Consider the following 24,108-nt stretch of genomic DNA (forward strand, 5'->3'; position numbering starts at 1 on the left):
AATGTGTTACAAGAACATGTAGGAGGTGGTGGTGGGGGGAGATGGAAGGAGAGATCAGCAAATGCTTTAGCTGAACCCCCGAGTCAAGTGCAGAGCTATATTTTCATTTTGCAAGCTGCGGCTGGTTAGTTTAGCTCTTATGTCTTCTTTTGAAGTCTGCTTATGTTTCTTCTTGTAATGTTCCCCGTCCTCCGTCTTCTCTAATGCCATTGATTCATGCGAGTGCTTGCTCCTGCTCTTCTTAATTTTCCCATCTTCTTTTTTTTTCGTTGTTCTGCTGTTTCTATAACAACCAACAGGGTCATTTTTCAGCCTCTGCGCTTCACTCTTAATCCTGTTTCATGCGACACTCGGCTGGTATTTTTCTGGCTGCTCTTTCCTGCTGTGCTCTGTATTAGCTGATGGCACCGTATCACTCAGAAAATAGTGTCTCCACAGAACCAGGATGAATGGCTTGATGCACCGTCACACTCCACACACTCTTTCACCCCATTACTTCTATTTGTTACTTTAACTAATGCCAGTCTCCAAAAAATGAATAAATGAAGCTTTTTTTTTTTTTCCAGTAGGTGACACTGCTGAAAGTGGTCCAGCATCTCCAGGCCTGAAATGATTCCTCCACCGTCCTGCTGTGATTAGTGATCACTGCTGGGTGTTGCTTTGCAGGTTGGGTGCACTGATCACTGCGTGGGGCCTCGCCGTCGTGTCTGTGTCAATATGATTGTTGTTTACGGTGCTTGGCTTTGATTATAATTACTATTTGAGATGCTGAGGTGGCCTCCTTGATTTGCTCTGGATTGAAGTCTGCTCTTCCTAAAGTACGTTCTCAAAGTAAATGATGAGCTGATGCTGGTGCTCGTGTCATTTGTCGATTCTGATTTTTGGAAGCGCCTGGTGATGTTCAGAGAAATCCTTTATCTCACACGACCTCCTTTGGTCTTCAGGAACACGAGTTTCAACCTGGGTTCAGTTGAACTCTGACGCAGAGCAAACATGAAGCAATGCTGCTGAAAACCGTCTCAATAAGAAATGACAAAGTAACTCCAGAGAAACTCAAGTCACTGTTGAGGAGTACGAGCTCGCACCAGATGAACGTCTTCTAGTGTAAATGTTGGTTTTTACCGGTCTGTCTCTGTTACATTGATACAAGAACGTTCATCAATCAATTAGAATTGATTAAATCGATTTACACTTAACAGATCAATAATCAATTCATAAAAATATAAATCGATCTAGCATAAAGCTAAAGTCCGCTCGCTTGATGCTAACGTTTCATGGGATTTCCCATAGAACGGCTAATGCTAACCCTCGGTTGACCTAAGCATACATTGCTGAATAAATGAAGATCTTTATAAACTCACCAACATGAACTTTACAAACTCTTTTAAGGAAATAGTTTTTAAAGTAATCATTTGCAGTGTAAAACATAACTTTTTGCTCATATTTTCTTCTTCTTCTGGAATAAGGTGTACTGCTATAGCGTGATCGCCACCTAGTGGTCAGACTGAAACGTCCTCCAGGAGAAGCAGAACAATGTTTACAATGTTAATGATCTGAACATTTTTGTTAGAACTTTTATTTTAGAGAATCCATGTAACTCTGTATGATATTAACATCTCATTATTTCACTGATACATTTTACAGTATGTGAACTGAATCAGATTAATATAAATATATTCAAAACATATCGTATATTATGAATGTATTTCTAACCAAATGTGTATAATGTGTAAACTCAAAATTGTATTATAATCGATCCAGCCCCACATGTTCCACGTCCGTCCCTTCGTACCGCAAGCTTAACGCAGGACTTCTGTTGTCAGTTAATAGCTGCGTTTCCATTAAGGGTGTACAAAAATATCAATTCAGTGATTATCATGAATCTTTATTTGCCGATCCTTGTATTGAATTCAAATACTGCCATGATTATATTTAATTAATTATTTAAAAGCAAATATGTAGCAAATATGTAGTTCAGTCTTACTTTTGTTTTCCACTTAAAGATTTTCTGAATCACCAAAAGAGAATCCACTTAAATTTGTTTGGTTAACAGTTACTTCTTTATGAAATACAGAGTTTATTGTTCTGATGATTAAAGAACATGTATTTTACAATTTTGCTTTTGTGAAAAATGTAATCATATTCTGTTAATTCTGAAGTCGTATTTAAGAAAATAGTGTAATATTGTTCGGTGTTGTATCGTCATACGTATCGTATCAAGACACTTGTATCGTCATACGTATCGTATCATGACACTTGTATCGTCATACGTATCGTATCAAGACACTTGTATCGTCATACGTATCGTATCATGACACTTGTATCGTCATACGTATCGTATCAAGACACTTGTATCGTCATACGTATCGTATCATGACACTTGTATCGTCATACGTATCGTATCAAGACACTTGTATCGTCACACGTATCGTATCATGACACTTGTATCGTCACACGTATCGTATCAAGACACTTGTATCGTCACACGTATCGTATCAAGACACGTATCGTCACACGTATCGTATCAAGACACTTGTATCGTCACACGTATCGTATCATGACACTTGTATCGTCATACGTATCGTATCATGACACTTGTATCGTCACACGTATCGTATCAAGACACTTGTATCGTCACACGTATCGTATCAAGACACTTGCATCGTCATACGTATCGTATCATGACACTTGTATCGTCATACGTATCGTATCATGACACTTGTATCGTCACACGTATCGTATTGCCAGACTTGCTAATACACACCCCTAGTTTCTGTTAACTATGAAATTGCGCAAATTGGAATTTCGATAAGAAATTCTCTTAATGGAAACACCACGGTTTAAAAACCAGCAGCGTTCAGACGGTACGGCTCTGCCTGTTGCTGGTAGCCTTACTGTGTCCTCTCTTCAAGAAGCTGGTAAACTGCCTGATGTTCCGCAGAACAAATGATTTCCTGAGGCTGTTGCTGGACGACCTCGGCAACAGCCTGACATTGGAAGTTTTCCTCTGCTGGAAGAAGAGTCAGTGGAGAGGATGACTGCTGTTAGTGATGGACTTGAACTGTTACTCCAGAGAGTCAATCTCAGAACGAGCTGCAAGCCTGGCTTCCTGTCCGCCCGCTGAGAAACGTCAGTAGTGGCCAAAGCTCAACTCAAATCATATTTTTGCCCAAAAAGTTGCAAATAAAAATTATACATCTACAAGTGAGACTTATAGATAGTCGAAAATTAACTAAGAAAATAAAAACTAATCATGTGCACCAATCTGTGGTTCCTCTCCTGTTGGAGAATAACACAGAAATGATCTCAATCTCATAAATAGGTCAAGCTGTGCTGCATGGGGCTCTGCTTCAGGGACCGCAGAAGACGGAGTTTCATGCATGTGCAGTGCTGGTGGATCTGGAGCTTCAGGCTCTGAAGATGCTGTCTAATAGATTAAAGAAAAAAGATGCAAGTTGCAGTCCGACCTAGCACAGTGTGTCAGAGGGCATCTCGCTCATTCAGGAGGAACTGTGCTGTTAGTTTGGTCTGATGTGGAGGGAAAGCAGAGACAGATGAAGGAGATGGAGGCAAAGAAAAGCACCAGAATCTGGCCACAGAGAAAAAAATATGGTGCTCTAAAAATAATGTCCCTCCTCTCTGCTGGAGCCGGCGTTGTGCTAAGGTACGTGCCCCCTGCCAGAATGTGTTTCCCTGGTCGTAACACTCGTACTTTGTCCCAAAAGTCTTTATTTTGGGGCTTTTGGGTGTTTATTGACCTGTTAGCATTTTTACTCACATATTCTATGTACAACCACAACAGCTTCTTGTGTTAAAAAAAGAAAGAAAAAAAAACTACCTTTGTTTGACTAATTTAGTAATAGAAACTCCATTTAGGAAAGTGACTGTTATGGAAGCATGCAACAGCTGAGAATTTTTAAGTAGTTTTATTTTCTACTGCGAATTATTGGATTCCGGCACAGATCTATGGAGTGATTTTTGTGCCACCATATTGCAAGAAAAAGTCGTAGTTTTGAGATCAAAATTGTCTTAGTTACAAAATGTAAAGTTTTAAGAAAAAAAAACATAGTTTGCAAATAAAAAAAATTAATTTTTGCTTTGAACATTTTTCTTTTTGCGCTTGCAAACTTTTTTTCTCTTGCAAAAACATTTTTGCGTTTGTAAACTTTTTTTTCTTATAAAAAAATATTTTTGCTATTGCAGCACAAACGCTTTTAGATGCGTAGTGCCTCATCTCGCTTTCAACTTATCTTTGATTTTTCATTCAACATTTCTGTTACATTTGTGCCTCTCCAAACCGCCTGCTGATTGGTCTAGATTCCATGCAATCAGGGCAACAGCGAGATGAGGCACTACACATCTAAAAACGTTTGTGCAGCAATCGCAAAAATATTTTTTTTAAGAAAAAATAAATAAATTAAATAAATAAATAAATAAAAAGGTTTGTGCTGCAATTGCAAAAAAATGTTTTTTTGCAAGCAAGGAAAATGTTTGTTAATGGAAGGAAAAAAGGTGTTTGAAAGCAAATATAAAATATTTTTATTTGAAAATTATCATATTTTTCCTTAACACTTTACATTTTGTTAGCAATTTAGAAATGTTGGATCTCAAAACTGTAGGTTTTGCTTATATTATGGTGGCACAAAAATCTCTCCATACAGATTCTGGCGGGCTGGATCAGGAGCAGCCTGACAGAATCTGTGCTCCCTCTCGTTTTATGTAGAATATGTGGTTAAAAAAAATCAAACATGTCAGTAAACTCCCAAAAGCTCCAGAATAAAGTCTGTCATAATCATCCACCTTCTTTTTTTCTTGTTTTTTGAAACAAAAAACAAATTGTTACCAAACAAAATAATGCTTCAGAGCGGGGACACACTTTCTGGCAGGGGGAACGTACTTTAGCACAACACCGGACGCAAATAGACATCATCTGCGCCCAAAATCATTGGCTGAAAGTCATTGACCAGAACAACTCGTTTTACGCTTTCGACCTTTTTTCCCTTTGACGTACCGTAACTGCTCACCTGATCAGCTGATTCACAGAGAAAAAACTGTGTTTGGCCGTCTTATTCTCCGGAGGTAAACGGGTGTAGTTTTACAAGTTTAAGCACTTGTTAATATCTTGCACAATAAACTGTTAGACAGTTTCAGTTTATTCACATTTAAAAGCTTAAAACTTGATAGTTCTGAAAAGTTTTTAAAATACAATTTTTGAAAGAGTTTGCTAAAGTTTAAGAAAATTTCCGCTTCCGGCTACAGATGGATTCTGACGCGATCTTGGATTTGACCAGAGGCCCCTCGAGGAAAGTGTTGGTCAGAATACTAAAACAAAAGACAAAGATTTTCACGTGTTATTCACACTCATTTTGCAGATTTAGACATATTTTCAGTTTAGCCGGGCCGTGTTTTATTTCATTCTCTTAAAGTATGTTTTTTTTTCTTTAATTTTGCTAAATAACTGATGTTTTTTTCTATATTTATATCCTCCTGACTTCCATCACAGCATATTTGTTTTCTGCAGAGGACATTTCTAAGCCTGATTACATTATATCACAGTTCACCTTTTGTGGGTTCACTTTTTTTTTGTACAAAACTGTGTTCTGCATCCTGATTGGCTGTAGACCTTGGCGTGTTAAAAACACACACAAAAAAAGATTTTATCAGAGTAAGTCTTAAAGTTTGAGGCTCCCGCTCTGCACCACAGTTCTATTATTTTGACATCTTATTTAAGCTGCACTGCAGAAGAACAAAGCCGAGTTTTGAACGGACTTCAGGGCCTCTATAATACCTTACTTTCATTCTGTGAATCTTTCTGTCAGAAGTTCTGGCCTCTTCTCAAAATGTAAAGTTCCTTCAGAACTGGTCATGTTTGCTATTGGCTTTTCTTGCTGCTCCATATTGATAGAACTACCAACTCTGAGAGTTAACTTTGAAAAGAAAAGAGACAAAAGAGCCGAGTTTATGCATTATACAGTACAGACGAGAAGAGAGAATCAGAGGTCCGGCCTCAGCAGGGAAAAAACTGCTTCCAGACTTCAGCATCGAACTAATAACTAATCTGAGGAGACATATTTGTATAGACATGCTCTGGTTTACATGTATCTATATTGTTAACCTAGCTTGACACTGAGCGGCTTAGACTCACTCAGACTGTCTGTGTTGCTGAAATGTTACTTCTAAATGGAGATGAATGTAGAAATGTGACAACTGCTCAAACTCTCATATTTTGTATTTATAAAACGTGTATAATTAAACATAATTGGAATTCAAATGAATAACTAAAAACAACTAGAAGAGTTGCATTACCTGCCTTAAATATGAGATAAACTCAGTAGATGCCTAATTAGCCAAAAAAGCTAGCTTGTTGCTGAAATACTAGCTAAACTCCAAAGTAGCCTAAAGTTCCTCAGTAAACTGAATTAGCCAAAAACGTTAGCATATTGCTTAAATAGAAGCTAAACTCTGAATTAGCCTAAAGACCCCAGTAGATAAAAAATTAGCCAAAAACATTAGCATGTTGGTAAAATATCAGCCAAACTCCAAATTAACATTAAAAAAAAAACACAGGAGACGCCAAAAAAAAAAAAAAAAGCTAGCACATAAACTAGCCAAACCCCCAAACTTTCCTCAGTAAACTAAATTAGTCAAAAATGTTAGCCTTTTGCTAACATTTTTTTGAGCTAATTTGGCTTTTTTTGTGTTTTTTTATGCTAATTTGGAGTTTAGCTCATACGTTAGCCACATGCTAACGTTTGGACTACTTGAGTTTACTGAGAAATTTTAGGCTACTTTGGAGTTTAGCTAGAATTTAAGCAACATGCTTGTTTTTATTGGAAAAACTGGCATCTACTGAGGTTTTCTGGGCTAATTTAGAGTTTAGCTCATATTTAGGCAACAAACTAAATATTTTTTATTCAAAATTGGCATGTATTAGGGATTTTTAAGCTATTCTACTGCACATTTTTACACAAATTAAGCTCAACTTCAGTGCTCTTTCATAGTACTTTAACAAAATTTCCAGTCTTTTAGCAAATTTAACATTTTGCAAATAACTTCAGCATTTTCAGTAAATCCCTTCAGCATTTAAAGTAAATTGTGACCCCATTTTCACCAAAAAGCTTCAGCATCTTCAGTGACTACTTTCAGCAAGAAGCATTCACACTAGCATTATTGCAGGTAACACAACTTTTCTAGCAGACTTGAAGAACAATCCAGAAAATGGTTTATTAATGTATTTACGAAGACTAGATATTTTTAAGACGTAAAAAAATATAAAATTCCTTCCTATCGACCGCATTTGACACCTTTGCGGTTTTGACACCTGGAGGTATAGACCAGCGTTAGCCTCTTTTCCCTCCTTTGTGCTGCTCAGCAGCCTCTTTTGTCCTCCAGCTGTGGTGGCGGCTGCTTTCTTTCCTAACGTTTTTCTTGCTTTTCTTTGATCCTCAGGTCCAGACTGGTACTTGATCAGAGTGGAGCTGACGGTAACGGATGTCAATGACAACATCCCGGAGTGGAGCATGGTTCCTGCCCCCTACCTGGCTGTGGTCTCACCCGACGCTCCGGCTGGCTCGCTCGTCTACAAACTCTTTGCTCAAGATGGTGACGAGGGCAACAATGGAGAGGTGGAGTACTTCCTGTCAGATGGTAGGTTCTGTTTTGGTTTGAAGCATCAAAACCATTTTTTTACATAAGTTATTCTTTAATGATGACACAAATGTCACCCGTTGTTTTGCTTTTTTTTAACAAAGAAATTAATAAACTTGCCACAGTCACAGTCTTTTGATTAGAATTCATCTGCTGCATTTTTCCCGTTAATTCAATGCTGCTCCGGGCTCTGGGACTCCTCTAAAATCTATTCCAGAGATCATTGGGCCGGAGGATGGTCCCTGGACAGCTGATCATTGAATAACTGGACGAGTCTGTGTACTCAGGTTTTTCTCTCTTTCCCTTTCAGTTTGTTCAGTTCTGTGCAAAAGTCTGAGTTCTTTATGTTTTGCTCTCATGCGGCCGGGCTAGCTTTTAATCTTCCACTGGTCTTTAGAAGTCTCGGTCAATATTTCTCCAGAGTTTTATTTTTCAAGCTTTTTAAAAGTTTTCTTTGGGCATTGTCTCCTGTTTTTCTATCACTTTAGCATTAATCCTTGTACATTTCTTTAAAAAATGACTTAGATCTTGGTCACTTTTGGATTTTGTTTGGTAAACCAATGAACTGTTACTTCATCACATGAATGGCCGATCCATGGACGTATTTCATTGGAGCAGCCATACTTCCCATGAAGTGGCATCAAATCCTCCCCAAAAAACCCCAAAACATTCTTTTTCATACTTTTTTGTGAGCATAAGCATTTAGAAAAGTATCACTTCGTGGAGCTCCCATCGTTAAAATGCTGCTTTCCTCAGCCATTCAGCACTTAACTTTATAATGTGATATATGACACACAAGGACATTGTTTTCAAAGCCTTCAATTTACTGTCATCCTGTGTGAATTGTAGACACTCAGCGACACATAAAGAATTTTGACAATTCCAGTCATTTGAATTAAAAAAAGAAGAATTTAAAGAAAATGACCAATGACTGAAGGCCATGTTCTAATATATTAAAGAGTCTGTATGCAGGGAGAACCTGAAATGACTGGCCATGTTTTAACTTAGATATTTAAAATTAATTCTTGATCATTCAGATGTAGGAAAAAAGTAAGTTTTTATACTAATGCAATTTTAACTGGAAATAAAAACAGTTTTGGACCAACAGTCAAAAAGGAGGACATTGGTGGACCTATCTCTTAAATTGATGCACTGACTTTTTTGGGGTACAAATTTGACAGATTTTTACCATTTTTTGTCTCTTTTAACTTTGGATACATTTTAAATTATTTATTAATTCTCTTTTTTAATCTATTTGGGTGTACTCCCCTGAGAGTGGTACAGTCACCCCAAGGAATGTCATGAAAATGGAACTTACCGTTGTCGTGTGTAGGGTATGTGTATCAGGAAGTATCATGAAGTATTTGTTAGAAAGTTGCACATACTTATGAGGTATTAGAGATACTGTGGTACGGTGCCCTTACACCACACTCTAGTTCAGGGGTGTCCAAAGTCAGTCCTCGAGGGCCGGTGTCGTACATCCAGCCAACCTGCCATTGAAGTTCCTTATTGGCCAAACACACCTGATCCAGGGAATCAGCAGCAGCAGATGAGGTTTTTTCGGGAAAACCAGGAGGAGGCCGGCCCTTGAGGACAGACTTTGGACACTTCTGCTTTAGTTGTTAGTGAGGTGTGAGTCCTGGATCCTTACTGTGCAAATGCAGTACACATGGAGTGTGCAGTAGATACTTAAGTGCCCGTAGGACGCCCGTAGAATATCTACGCAAACTCTGACATTGATATTTTGTTTGGACCACATTCAGGTTTGCCAATTTTTACCTTTCTGTATCCACCAGTGGGAGGACTAAGGTTGAAGCAGACGGACACAAATACTTAAAAAAGCTGTTTTAGTTGGCCATAAATTCTATGTATCGGTGTAACAAGTTTGATTTTCACATCTAGTCTCATGTTGGATCCAACCTGTCAAGAGTTTTAAAACTCCTTGATGATCCGGGAGCTTCCGTGATTCTTCAGGTGTCGGACGGGCTGTGGTTTGGTAACAAAAGCAGCCTTTTCTGTGGACGCTGGTCCAGCCATTACACGTGCACTTCCCCTCGCTGGAGTGAAGGAGCATGCATTGTGATGCTAATGTGATGCTCGTCTCCAGACTCTGACACAAGGACCAAACCTCGAGTAACGTCTGCAATAAAAGGCTGTTTGCTGTCTCTGTCTAGACACACAAATCGTACACACTCTGAATCTAACATCCACCTGACAATTAGGACTCACAAACTGTGCCTGCACTGGATAATAAAAGCAAGAAGCAAGCTTCAAAACAGAAACCCATCAGACTGTGTGAAGATTTCAGGATGTTGTGCTGCTGTCGAACGTCTTGAACTAATTACTCTCACAAATCTTTACAAGTACATAGTCAGTAATTGCAGATTAAATTAATATTCTACTATATTTTTAAATGTTGAGAGAAAAAGTATTCAAAGCCAATTTAGAAATGCTTTGCAAATGAAAATTTGGTTTTGAAAGCGTGCACAGATCTTTGAAGTGCTGAAGACATTAAGATCTCAGTAAAATTTAATATGTTTTTCCTTTTGCTTAACTTTAAAACTCAAAAGTTGATTTCATGTCTAGATGCTGCTCTTTCCTTAAACTTTCACGTAACTTGAAAAATCTTCAACATCAAAGGATTATACGTCCTTAATGAATGCTTTGGTTCAAAATGCTGGAAAGTATTCTATAAGTCAAACCTTTCCCTAATTTTATATTGGACTGATCACCTACAAGATTTTATTTAGCTTGAATCTTTCTTCTTTTTTTTAGTCTATCCAGTTTGGAAACCATCTGTCCTCTAATCAGGATTTAGATCTTAACATGTTGGGAGAAATTAGTCACATCAACCTCAACCTGTAGGACCTAAAAGAAAGAAAAACAGCATCAGATACTTGTATTTTTAGAGATTGCTTTAGTTATGAGACCGTCTGGATTGTGCCCAAAACCTCAGGAGATCATGTCAAAGAGTTTGTCTGATCTGGAGCTGAAGTTGAGTATCTGCTGGACTTTAAACCAAAACACTGTCATCGACTGTAACATAGAAAACACAGCAGCTGTGTCTGCGAAGGGTGAAGAGATGTTTGGAGTGCAGGAGGGATGGTGAAAAATGTCTCCTCTGTCATGTGTTTGGTGGGCTTTAGTACAGACGGGGGGCTGTGAGTAGGCCCTTCGAAGCCTTACCGATGAGCCCCTCTGGGAGAGAAGCCTGTCACTGATGGAGCACCTTTGTGGCCGGAGTTCTCCAGGACTCCTCTCTACCTTGACTTGCTCTTCCACCACCAGGTCCACAGAGTCCTGGCTCAGACCCGTCACAGAACCCACTGTCCTTTTCTCCTCTCCGCCCAGCCAGCACTGCAGGGTCATAATGAGAATGGGACCTAGGAGGGAAAAAGGTCAAAATCGGGTTAATGGACAGAAAATGAAACACCCAAATGCAGTGGTTTTAGGTGTCGAAATAATTTAGAGGGTTGTACCTAGATAGGGATGTGATGTAAAACCAAAATTATCATGTGAATCATAAACAAAACAGTGGTGAAGACATTTTTCCAGCAAAAGAAAAGCATTGGGTGACACATAAGTCATTTATACTCGAGTTCAGGGGTCTGCAACCTGCAGCTCCGGATCCATACGTGGCTCTTTGACCCCTCTGGTTAAAGAATCATAACCTGCTTTTTATTCTAAATATAAAGTATTTATTGGACTACACACCGGACGGTTTGGTCACAGTATAGTGTGTGTGGAATTTAAGGACAATGAATGTATTCGATGTGTGGAAAGTGGGAAGTTTGCAACAATCTTAAGAATGGTGGTGATACTGAAAATGTTGATTTATTTATGATTATTATTTTCTTTGATGGTTGCTGATATATGAAAATGTGTTGTTAAACTAGCAGGAAAAGTGAAAGGGGCGGGCTTTATTAAGCTCGGCTTCTGCCCGCTGCTTCACCAACATGCCCAAATGTTGTTAGAGAAGTTCCCATTCTTTTGTTAATGTTATGTTTTAAAGATGTTTTTTTTTTTTTTAATTTATTTTTCCATTGTGTTTCCTTGCTGAATTGTTATTGGCATGTTGGAAAAATACAATCACAAATCTAGCAAAACAAAACAGATAAGTCAAACTTGAGTTTAGGCTCCTGACAACAGTACCCATAGTGCTCTACCTATAATAAAGCCACGCCCCCTCAGAGGAGATTTTGCAGACACAGGCTTCAGATCAACATGAAAAATGGCTTTTAAGACATTTAGGTTGTGGGATTTTGGTTAAAAACAGCATAATCATAGTTAAAACACTACTGGGAACGTTTTTTTTTTATTAAAAAAATTGTCATTAGGGGGCTTTAAGACACACTGGAATTTAAGGCGGACTGTCTATTTTTGAACAAAATTTAAGGATTTTAAATGCACCATATGGTCCTAAAATAGGCTTCAATTAAATTAGATCTAATTTATTTTGTGTTAGATGTACAGATTTTTGGCTGAGATCCACGAATGATGATAATTAAACTGTGTAAAGTTTTTTTTTTTTCTAAAAATACTCAAGACGTCACACTATCTACAACTATAATTGCCTCATTGACACGATCCTATCCAACAGGGTGTCTTTTATTTTGAAAAGAAGTCATGTGAACCTATGTCAAAAAAAAAAAAAAAAAACTTTTTCTATTATTCTTTATGAATTTATTATATTATTGTAAAAAAATGTTAATTTATCATAGTAAATACTTCAAGTTCAAGTTGTTATTTATAGTAACATTAAATACAAAAAAAAATGTGATTATTTTAGCATCATTCTGGAAAAAAATTCTTTGTATAAACACGAATTGACTTTTGGTCGACTCAGACTTCCATACACACTAAAATACATGCTTTTTTAAATAATTGATTATTCTGATGGTCTATCAACTGCTCAAATGCACCTGCAGAGCTCAGAAACAGCACGCCTTGATGTGATTTAGCTACACGATGTCTTCTGCAGAGCTGATCGATAGATGCACGTCTTTATGTGACTAATACGTCCATTTATACCTCCAGTGCTTTTTAATGACCTTTCTGAAACTCGTCAAAAATTTAAAATGTCTACTTAAACTTTAATGCTTAATCCCATGAAGGTATTAAATATGACAAAAATGTTTGATTAGCATTCTTATCAATCAAGTTTTGGAAAGTAAAAGAAGACAGACGATATCCTGTTAGATTCATGTTTCTTCATTATTGGCAGATCTGTCTCTGTGTGAAGATGATGTTCTATAGTTTAACATTTAATTCTTCATTTTAGACTCTATTTGGGAATAAAAGCACAGTGGATATTATTGCTTTGGCTTAGAATCAGCACCTGGATTTGTTTAATTTTTGTCTGCTTCAGGTGATTTGTAATCTGGTTCTGACTTTCTCTGTCACAAGAGCCAGTTAGAGTGAGGTGTGCACAAACACTCCACTGGTGGTATTTCCTGCAGGATTTCTACAGAGTTCATATGGTCCAAATTTTTTTTAAATTAGGTTTATTATTGACATTTTGATGGATTGCAGAGTCATAGTGCTAACTTATTTTGTTGACTGGACCAGACCAGCCATGCAGGCTTTCATGTCCCTTCAGGCTTTATTTGTGAAACAGGATACATGTCGAGACCAAGATTTTATTTTATTTTTTCTAAGATGATTTTGCCTTGTTAACTGCCCCAATCTAAAGTCTGACAGTGTCTGTCTGAATTCCACAAATAAATGTTGGGGGTAAAGACCATCATTATCTGGACTTAAACAACAGCTATGAAAGTGGATTTAGTCGCTTTAATCCTTCAAAAGGAAAACCTTTTTTCAGTTTGACAGTTTGCCTCAGAGAAAGTTGTGGTCTGGTAAATACAGTAGCATCCATAATGATTCATCTATTTACTTGGTAGCTATTTCTCATTAGTTGCCTATATTATTTACATTTCAAGACATTGCCAACAATGGCACAGATGTCTTCAATGTAACTAGATAATGAAAAAAACACATTATATCATATTAATCCAGGTATTCTGGTTATAAATGTTGCAGTAATTAGAAAACCACATAAAAAAAGATCATTGTGTGTTATTGACGAACACTGCATACACTCATCATTAAATAAAGTTGGAGCCAGACATTGACAGTAAGCAGTGATTGATCTGAGTTTTTTATTTTATTATTATTTTTTTTATAAATATTTGAGTTAATTATTTATTTAGTTTTCAAATGTATTAATTCTCTATGTGATACAAAAAAAAAAAAAAACATTTCACTACTGCATTGCAATGCAGTTCAAGTATGTGACATATAAAAATAATTGATTGATGGATTGACTTGTTCTGAGTCATTGTTTCCGTGGCAACCACTCTTGCCAGTCAGGAGTTAGTTTGTTGGAAAGCCACACCCCTATGCCGTGTGTGCGAGCTACATAAAATCTGTCAGTAAAACATCGTGAGCGTTGAACGTCTAAAGGTTGAGGCCGTCTATAAGTTGAATAACTTGTACAATAGACAAGAAATATTCTGAAAATATGGGGATTATCAAGGACATGTTAAAACAAAAGTAGCAGAGCAAGAATGGTTATTCTTGGGGTGGCCATGGTGCTGAGGTAGAGTGGTCAACCTTTGGTCTCAAGGTTGCCCATGTGCAACTCTGAACCACTCTACAGGCTATAGGTTGGTACCAGTGTTCAGCAGCAAAGCCATCATCAGTGTGTGGATGCGTATGTGTGAATATAAAGCTCTATGGGCCTTCTGAGAAGGTAGTGAATCGTTGTACAAACATACAGCATTCACCATTTAACATGACAAATGGAATTAAATCAAAAGGTTTTCTGTGTAATCCCCATGTTGAGCAAACCAAAGGTGACAGTGCAATGGAAAACGTCTAAATAGAAAATCAGGAACAAACGTTAGCAGAAGCAGACTCTGGAAAGGCAACCATCTGCGGTGAGTGGTTTGAGGCAAAGATGACAGGAAAGAGTCAGACAAAAGCCAGAAATACACGACCAACAGGCAGATTAGTAACTGCAGGAATGAGAGTTAAGAAGCAGATGAACAAAGACTAAATCCTTGGAACAGCTGTTGTAGAGTAGAAAAGATAAATTAGTCATTGGAGCAGTGAGAAAACAAAAAGCTAACAACAAATCCACTAGAATATTTTATTTTAAAACAAAGCACTGGTTTATAAGTCAGTGACTACTCTAAAAATATAGGAGAGAAATTGACAAATCAGTAACATCTGTGAAGAATTAAGACATTTGTTAAAAACTCTGATGGTAAATAAGCAGAGAGGACTCACACAGCCATAACACACTGAAGCATGTGTTTGGACACAATTCATTGGTCAATTTCTCGTTGTTTTAGGGTATTGTGTTCTGCTGAATATTGACAATTGTTAATAATTAATAATTTCCTCCAGTACAGAACGTGTTCCATTTGCCAAATCTACAAAAATCTTTAACTGAGATCAGATCTTTGTTTTCATTCTATAAAACTGGACCTTTTTTCGACAAAGGTTTGAATTTTGAGAGTTTCAACAAGGGAAAAGTATGAAATGTTCATGTTTGTCTGAGAAATGTTGGGGCTGGGATCAGGTGTGTAGCTGTGTTTACCTTTTTGCCTTCTCCTTCTGTCTCCCACCTGGTTCTCCTTCTCATTAATGGGTGCACCTGTGATTGATTGTCACGCCCTCCTAATTTAGTCTGCATTCTCCTGCCAACCGTTGCCAGATTGTCTTGTGAACTTTACGAGTGTCTCGAGCCTTCTAGCCTTCACTGTTTTGCTTTGAATTGTAAGAATCAGGAACTTTATTTGTTTATTGGTTTATATGATTTGTAACCATGACTATGAGGATGAACAGCTGAGCAGGAAAGAGTCCATGGCAGTGGCTGATGGGAGTTGCAGTGAGTAGCAGGAGGAGTCAGAACTAGGGCTGGGTATCGGTTATAATTTCCAGAAATGATTCCTAAAACGACCCCTGGCTTCATCAAAAAGAGTTTTCCGCCAAAGAAGGATTGGCAGGAATCAGGTAGAGAAAGTGGGATGTGTGTAAACATCTTGGACTACAACTTTTGTCAGAATAGGTTTAACCCATCAATCAATTTTTCATCTACTTTGCTCTTTTTTTTTAAATCATGAAGAAATTGGTCTCATTTATTTAAAAGTTATTCTTCATTCTTCTCACGGTGTAAGCCAGTAGATTCTATGAAAACCTGAAGGTCCACTGGGGTTCATATTGGTGCTTCTGTATACAAGCCACATCTTACTGGACAGTAATTAAACAATCAAGAAGAAAAGCTGGTTCCAAAGCTTCTTTAACACGATGCTCGTCTGTGTTCTTCTCCAACACAGGAGGTGATGGACGTTTTGAAGTGGACCGAAAAACCGGCCACATACGGACTACAGTTCTGCCTCTGCAGCGGGACAGAGAGTACCTCCTGACGGTGGTGGCTGCTGACCGGCTCGGCAGCCGCAGCGCCCCCGCTGTGGTCTCTGTGGTTGCTGGACCACGCCCACCGCAGTTTACCAATGCCTCCTACATCATCGCCATACCAGAAAACACCCCTGAAGGACAGCCGTGAGTTCACACCTCTGTACTTTGTTGTAGTCTGAATGACGGTACTAAGCTGGAGTATTACTAAAGCCTCGTTTCCACTGAGCAGTCTGGGACGGGACAGTCCGGTTTGATCCGGTATTTCGAGCATCTCCATTATAAAATGGACTCATTAAACAGTTGCGACCTATACCTCTTGAAGACCCCCATCGGTTGTAGGTCGGGGCGGAATTGCTGATTGGCAGAAAGTGATGACGACACTAGAAAACACCAGTATAGCTCTAAGCTAGCAGTTTTGTTTTCCACTTAACAGCGGTATTCTTCTTAGCCACCCGCAATCTTACCAGACCAGACTGCTTAAACTGTTCATTTTGGAACAGTGTGTCTCACTGTCAGGCAAAGTACCTCAGGGTTCAATTCTTGAACGCCTGCTGTTTAATCTTCACTGGTTGTCTCCAGGTCCGATCATGTACACTAATGAGTATTTTAGATCAAAGTGTTGCAGATGACACTCAGCTTTATCGTAGTTCTGATATAAAACCTTCTAAAGGTCATTTAGACTTTCTCTGCTGCTTCTTGAAGACGCTAAACATCTGGATGAAATCGAACCTTCTTCTGTTTACAGTAGACACTGTTTATAGAATCAATTATCTAAAAAGTAAATTTATTGTTTAAAGGATCAATTGTCAAGTTGGAAATCTTAGTGTCATGAAACTCTGATTTCTGACACATCATGGTCGTAACAAAATCTGATGTTTTTCATCTCAATCCAACAGAGAGATTTAAAAGTGGGCCGAAAATGTGGTCCCAGGAGGGTTTTTCCAGAGATTGGGCGGTGGCCCCACCTGTGTTTGCTCACATTGGCTTCAGTGGGCAGTCAGTAGGTTAGCTCGTTACACTAGCCAGTCGCCTAGTGGACAGCATAGCGAGCTAGTGAGGGGCTAGCTGATCTATCTCGCTAAGCTCCACTAGGTGACTGGCTAGCGTCCATTGAGCTAGCCCCTCGCTAGCTTGCTATGCTGTCCACCGGGCGGCTGGCTAGCGTTGCAGCTACCTACTGAGTTCCCACTTGAGCCAAATCTTTGCAGGCTGGAGTATTTTAACCTGTTGCCTGTTATTCCAAAATAAATAAAACTCTTATAAAGTTGGAGCTCATTGAGATCACTGCTGTCAGAGTTTGGACCAGAACCAAGAGAATTGACCACATCCCTAATCTTCAAAAGTACACTGGTTACTAGTTAGATATATAACTCTTTTTAATCTGCTGCTGCTCATTTATAAATAGTTAGCTGGGGGAGCACGCTATGGTTATATTGTTTGAGTTGAAAAAGATGCTTTGTAGGAGTAGAAATTCGCCTTTTTTAATTGGTCTTTTTATTTTCTTGTTCTGAGCTTATTTCTCATAGTACTGCCCACCCCATGAGCAGCTTTAACAAAAAAATCCCATCTGTGATATTTCTAAATGGTCTTCTATGCATTTTTAAGCAAATGTTAAAGAAACATCAACATTAAGATTCCAGTATTCTATTAGATTTTTCATTTACAAAAATCTCACAGCAGCTATTGTCCAATGGTTTCAAAGTGCACCGTTTCCTTGTCTCCACAGGTTTTTGGTGACACCTGCTGTGTCCTTCCAAGAAAAGCCAATTAGCTACAGCCTGGTCATCAATCCCAGCAGCCTCTTCTCTATCTCAGCAGAGACCGGTGAAATCAGCCTCACCCGCTCTATTGACTACGAGACCGACCAGCACCCCTACCTGCTCTTAGTGCGTGCCACTGAGGGCCAGAAAGGCCTGCGCAGTGCAGCAGAGGTTTGTGTGTTTATTGTAAACTTGCCTATAAAGTCTCATGTTTTCACTGACACACTATCACTGGTTGGTTGACATGGATGTCTTATGTCTAGGTCAGATTGTGGTGAAATGGAATATTTCTGCCTGATATCCAACAACATTTACTAATGACCTCCCTGATTTGCTATAGATGGGTACAAAAGTATTTGTCAGTTACGGATTCTGCAAGCTGTCTTATTCAAAAAGATGAGCGCGATCTGTAAACATTGACATTTTTTTGTTATAGTGATCTAGAAAATGTGTATTTATCTCCTACAAACAACCAAGAACTCTGTCCCTCTCAGACCTGTTACTTCTTTACAGAGATGACGTTTCTTGTTCATCTTCACCTGGTTTACACGCACTCTAGCTGGTATTTTGGTCCATACTTCCATGCAGATCTTCTCAAGAGTTGTGACGGCTGTTGCTAAACAACACATACTTTTACTTCCCTCCATTGATTCTCGATTGGTTTGAGGTCCAGAGATTGGCTAGACCCCTCTAAATCCTTGAAATGCTTCTCTCACTCATGGAAGCACATTTTTTCCCCCAAAATATAACCATTAATGGTCCTATTCATCTTTTCTTTGATAAAGATCAGTCACCTTGTCCCCCTTGTAGAAAAACAGCCCAGAAGCATGATTGTTCCACCCCCTTGCTTGATTCAGTCGATGTAACTAAGCATTCTTTCTGGAGTGTGGTGTATATACCAAATAATTCTATTCTGATCTCTTCTGACCACATGACCCTTCTCTGGATCGTCCAGATGTTCTCTGGTCAATTTTAGACAAAACTGGACCTTTTAAGTAGGAGGACCTTTCAAATCCACCGTGACATTGTGTGTTACTATTAAACCTTTTTGTTCTTGTGGTCCTGGCTCTCTTCAGGTCATTGACCAAATTATACCTGCACAATAAAACAAAAATTAACCGTCATCGCGGTATCAGGCCAGTGCGGTATGCAGAAGTCAAACGTTGCGATTAGTGGTCTCTGGTTGTGCAAATGCTAATATATCTCTCTGTAGTTTGAAGGAACGAATCAAATAAAGCCCTTTAGGCATTAAACCAGGAGTTGTTCGTGTCACTGACCAATCACCGGAGCCCTCTAATGCTGGATGCCCGCCATCTACATTGTGCAGGAGTATGATAACAAACTACTTTTTTTCCTGACACATACCGTACAAGACTTGAAGATGTGCTTGTTGCCAAAAAAATCATATAGGTTAAGGGTGTAACGGATTGGATCACAGGTGCACCGCGAAACCCCCACCCCCCACCGCCTGGCACGCGTCATTTAAATGAATTTTCCTATCAAATGGCTCAAAATTCGCACCTGAATTTGTGTCCACCGTCTGTTTTATAACAGGCGTCAAAGTTGCTCTTTGTCTGTAGTTTCCTCTCCATTTTCAAGATCATGATGGAGTCCCAGTTAGATGGAGATCCTCAGTGATCTTGTATTCTTCATTTTTTTTAATAATTGCTTCAATGGTTGATTTCTCCTCATCAAGCTGTTTGCTTGTTGCAATTTGGTCCATCCCAGTCCAGTTCTTGTGAACAGTCTTCTTCCTTTGACAGCTCTTCGGTCTTTGTCGAGATGGAGAGAGTCTGTTTATGGGTGAGGAACCGTGTCTCTTAAACAAATAACCAGTTCAAACTAAATAAAAACTATTGAATTTAGTAGATCTACTTAAAGAAGATGTAACGGGTCTGTTATGGATAATTCTTGGTTGTTTCTTGAAATTAAATATTTATTGTCTGCATTTTTACACAGAAAAAGCCTTTTTTTAAAAAAAAAAATCCTACAATTTGAATTGATGGATTATTTTAAAATTCTGTTTCTCACAGTTGAACTGTACCTTTGACTGTATATGCAAAAGAAAAACTTGCAGAATTAGTTGCTGCCAAAACCCTTTTGTGCCCCATTTTAAATGTGAATTTAATTTGTCGCACGTGTTCTCCATAATTTTGGCATAATTACCAGAGAACCAAAAACAACCAATCAGTTTAGATCAAAGAATATATATTTTTTAAGCGTTTCTGAAACTCTTGGTTGTTCTAAAATATCACAGAAGTGTATTTAAACTGCATTAAAGCTGTAAGACTTAAATTAATTAATTCCCAGCAGTAGCTGGAAATTTAGCATTTAAAGTAAGCTTGGTTTCAGGCCCCCTGATTAATCTCTTTTTTGCAGAGACATTAAGTCAGTCTTCTGGCCGAGTTTGGTAAAGCTTGGCTGACAGCTAATAAATCATTAAATGCAAAAACCCTGTAAATTATTGTTTGAGATCCCGCTTCGTTTCTGTGGCAAAACAGGCTGTTAGCTTTGCAGAATAATGCATTTTGACTGCCCACACAGCTTCTTTAAAACTTTAATGCTCATTTGAAAACTCAACTTTATTATTTTTTTTTCTTCCATTCAGCAGATGAAAGCTTGAAAAAAAAAACGAATAAAAAACAAAACAGTAAATAAATCAGAGTAACAAAACCTTGGGGTTTTTCTGCACAAGAGAAATAAGAAAATGTAAATCGACAACATGCAAATTTCACAGAAGTGGAGTACATCTTAAAAATAACATGAAATAAAAATGACAAACAGTATAGAGTTGCAGGGTCTGAACCTGTGGCTCCAAAGCTTTGTGTTGATCTTTTATTCTTCTGCTTTGGCACCCTGAGGCTTTAAAGGAAAAGAACGTGTTTGTTCCATAGAAATGTAGTTTTCCAATTAAAAGACTGTAGACTGAGGTTTTCTTGTAATAACAGAGTAAAAACTGTGAAGCCGAGCTAAACAGTCACTAAATTGTGGATTCTGGTTGACTCAACTGGGAGCTGATCATTTAACTACAAATATTTTAAATGCAACTTGGGTTTCTATTCCTTAAAGACTATAGTCTGTTGTTAAAAGCTTCTGTTTTCATATCGTTTTTAATCTCTATTCCCCATGATGTCGGCTGGTGGTTTTATACTTTTTATGGCCCAAAGGCAAAAACCAAGAAATGTCTTGTACACAACAAAGCAGCATATAAGCAAAATAAAAGTAGGAATTCTCAGCTAGAATGCTAAAATACTCAGACAAATACAGTCAAATAAATGTTCTGCAAACTGATGCTCTAATAATTCCCCCCCAGATAGTATTTTGAATATATTCTAATCTGATAAAATGAAAAATAATCCTTTATAAGTTAAATTTTCGTTGCTTTATTTTTTACCAATACAGCAAATTCTGGCACCAAAAGAGACAAAAAGTGACCTCATCCAGCCAGCAAGGCCAGGTGGGCCCCATAGGGTTTAAAAGTGCACAGAAAATGGGGCCCCAAATGGGCTTCCTTAGTGGCCCCACCTGTGTTTGCCCACATTAGCTTATGTGGGCACTCAGTGGGTTGGCTTGCTATGCTATCCAGTCGCCTGGAGGACAGCGGAGCTCGCTAGCTCAATACAGCAGAGTTAGCTAGCTCAATACAGCTGAGCTTGTTAGCTCAATAAAGCCTAGCATACTAGCTTGCAACAGCATATCTCGCTAGCTCGATAAAGCAGAGCATGTTAGCTTGCTGTAGAGGAACTCGCTAACATGCTACAGTGGAGCTCACTATCTCAATACAGAGAACTCACTAGGATGCTACAGTGGAGCTATCTAGCATGCTACAGCAGGACTTGATAGCTCAATATAGAGAAGCTTGCTATCTCGCTACAGCAGAACTTGCTAGCTCGATAAAGCAGAGCTCGCTAGCATGCTACAGTGGAGCACGCTAGCTCAAAACAGAGGAGCTCGCTAGCATGCTACAGTGGAGCTCACTAGCATGCCACTGCAGAGCTTGCTAGCTCAATAAAGCAGAGCTTGCTAGCTCGCTGTAGAGGAGCTCAGTAGCATGCTACAGTGGAGCTCGATTGCATACTACAGTAGAGCTCGCTAGCATGCTACAGTGGAGCTCGCTACAGCAGAACTCGATTGCATACTACAGTAGAGCTCGCTAGCATGCTACAGTATAGCTCACTAGCATGCCACTGCAGAGCTTGCTAGCTCAAGGAGCTCAGTAGCATGCTACAGTGGAGCTCGCTACAGCAGAACTCGATTGCATACTACAGTAGAGCTCGCTAGCATGCTACAGTGGAGCTCGCTAGCATGCTACATTGGCGCTAACTAGTGTTCTGCAGTGGAGCTCACTCGCTTGCTATGCTTTCCAGCTAGCTAGCGTTGTAAGCTAACGGACTGAATCCCCATTTAAATCAATGTGGGCAAATACAGGTGGGACCACCACAGAAACTGCAGACAAACCCGATCAGGTCCCACATTTTCTGCCCTCTTTTAAACCATCTGGGGTCACTTGTCCTTGCTGGCTGGTTTTAGATAGCAGAAAATATCTCAACAGAAGTCGTCTTGAGACTTTTTGTTAGATAAATAAACATCAGCGGTTCCCTCACTTTGAACAACAACGGTACATGTTTACCTTTCAAAGTGTGAACGGAGCGCACTAATGGATCTGTGTGATTGGAGGAGGTGCTCTGGGACTCCCGGTGACTCCCCCTGGCTGTCAGGGAGTGAGGCAGAACTGAGGCTGGGTGCTGCAGGCGCTCAGGCATCTGGTCTAGTTTCCATCATTACTCTGGCCTCAGGCTAAAACATGTCCTGCTGAACCCATCTGTCTGCAGCATCTTCACTCTTGGTCTCAGTGCTCCATGGAGAGCTTGTGAGGGAAAAGCTGGAGCAGAAAAGGCGGAAAAGACCTGTGAACGAGGAAACAACCGAGGAGGTGGAGAGGAAAAAAAACAAAACAGTTCTGTTCCAAACAGCAATTCTCCATCATAGATTTGATATTTTCTCTGAGAAATAAATGGTTTTGTTTTGTGTTACTTGTTAAAAACTCTTTCTATAACCAGTCTTGATGGGACTTTTGCATCTTCTCTTGTTCAGATTTGGACAAATTTGGTCTTCGTGTTGATCAGAGATTCACACATGAATTTGAACACTTCCTCATCTGATATCAAAATATTCAAATATTGACCAATCATCAATAATTTCTCATTCATCTTTTTGTGGTGCTTTTCATTGTTGATTTAATGTTTTAGGTTGACATTTTAAACATCTGTCCAGGGACTACAGATGAAAAATAGCCTTTATGCTAATTGTACAGTTATGCTTTTAAAGTGCACTGTCCCTGGGAAATAAACCAATAAAATAAAAGAAACTACTGCCGCTCTGCAGAAACTATGTCCTTGAAAACAACAAAAGGTTTTTAATTTTGTCTAAAAATGACATCATCATAATTAGAGGTGGGACCAAATAACGGTATGGGGAAATATCTCTGTATTTCAACTAACGGAAGATTCCAGGCCCCCTTTTTTCTCTTACGCCGGGTTCACACCGGAGACTGAAGCGGAGTGCGGGCGGTATCCACATAACCTCCAGTTCATACATATTTCTCTGCGACGGTTAGCAGGCACTTCTGCTTAGCTGTGGTTATTTAAGGTTTTTAATGCCATCATCAGACACTCAAACGCCTCAGCTCCATAGTCTGCCCACTATGTTGATCTGTGTTGATCTGTTTTGTCTTTATGTGTTTATTTTAATCTCTACAGTCTGTCTAGATACACAAATATGATCGCATTTGTCAGTTAGGGTATATTATTGTGAAAAATTAGTTATATTTTTAATTTTTAAAATTAGCTTCTCACAAGCTATTTGGAGCTTTGTTTATTTGTTACCTTAAAAAGAATGTTATTATTACAAAGACACATTAGTATTTATTGATAATTTTATGCTATTGTTCCAAAGGACATTTAATTAATATATTAAGTTTTAAATTGTTTGAAAAAAAAGGTTTTGGGAAGATAAAAATATATTTTTGTTTACAAAATAGGGATATATAGATTACCAAGGCGATTTATTGATTATTACAATATTTGCCATATTGTGATACTATCGGTATCATGTGCCATGTATCATGAATCGCATCATCTCGTGAGTTACTCTGAGATTCCCAGCACTTATCATAATTTAAAGAGAACTAGGAATGTTTTTACAACAGATAAATATTGTTATAGTTATCTAAAATATAGATATAAATATAGATGAAAACTGACATGATTGTAGTTTC

At 38.6% G+C, this 24,108-nt stretch overlaps 1 protein-coding gene across 4 annotated transcripts in view; it reads left to right on the top strand.

Annotated features, from left to right (window-relative positions):
* The window catches only part of si:ch211-186j3.6 (neural-cadherin), a 482,505-nt gene that overhangs the window by 183,861 nt on the left and 274,536 nt on the right, over positions 1–24,108 (top strand). For all 4 annotated transcript variants that reach the window (XM_036211377.1, XM_024294975.2, XM_036211378.1 and 1 more), the window contains 3 exons: positions 7,450–7,647; positions 15,990–16,215; positions 17,798–18,002. In XM_036211377.1, coding sequence (XP_036067270.1) covers positions 7,450–7,647; positions 15,990–16,215; positions 17,798–18,002 — 629 coding nt within the window. The remainder of the gene's footprint in view (positions 1–7,449; positions 7,648–15,989; positions 16,216–17,797; positions 18,003–24,108) is intronic.

Source organism: Oryzias melastigma, linkage group LG3 (genome assembly GCF_002922805.2).
Source record: "Oryzias melastigma strain HK-1 linkage group LG3, ASM292280v2, whole genome shotgun sequence".
In the NCBI taxonomy this organism is placed as follows: Eukaryota; Metazoa; Chordata; class Actinopteri; order Beloniformes; family Adrianichthyidae; genus Oryzias; species Oryzias melastigma.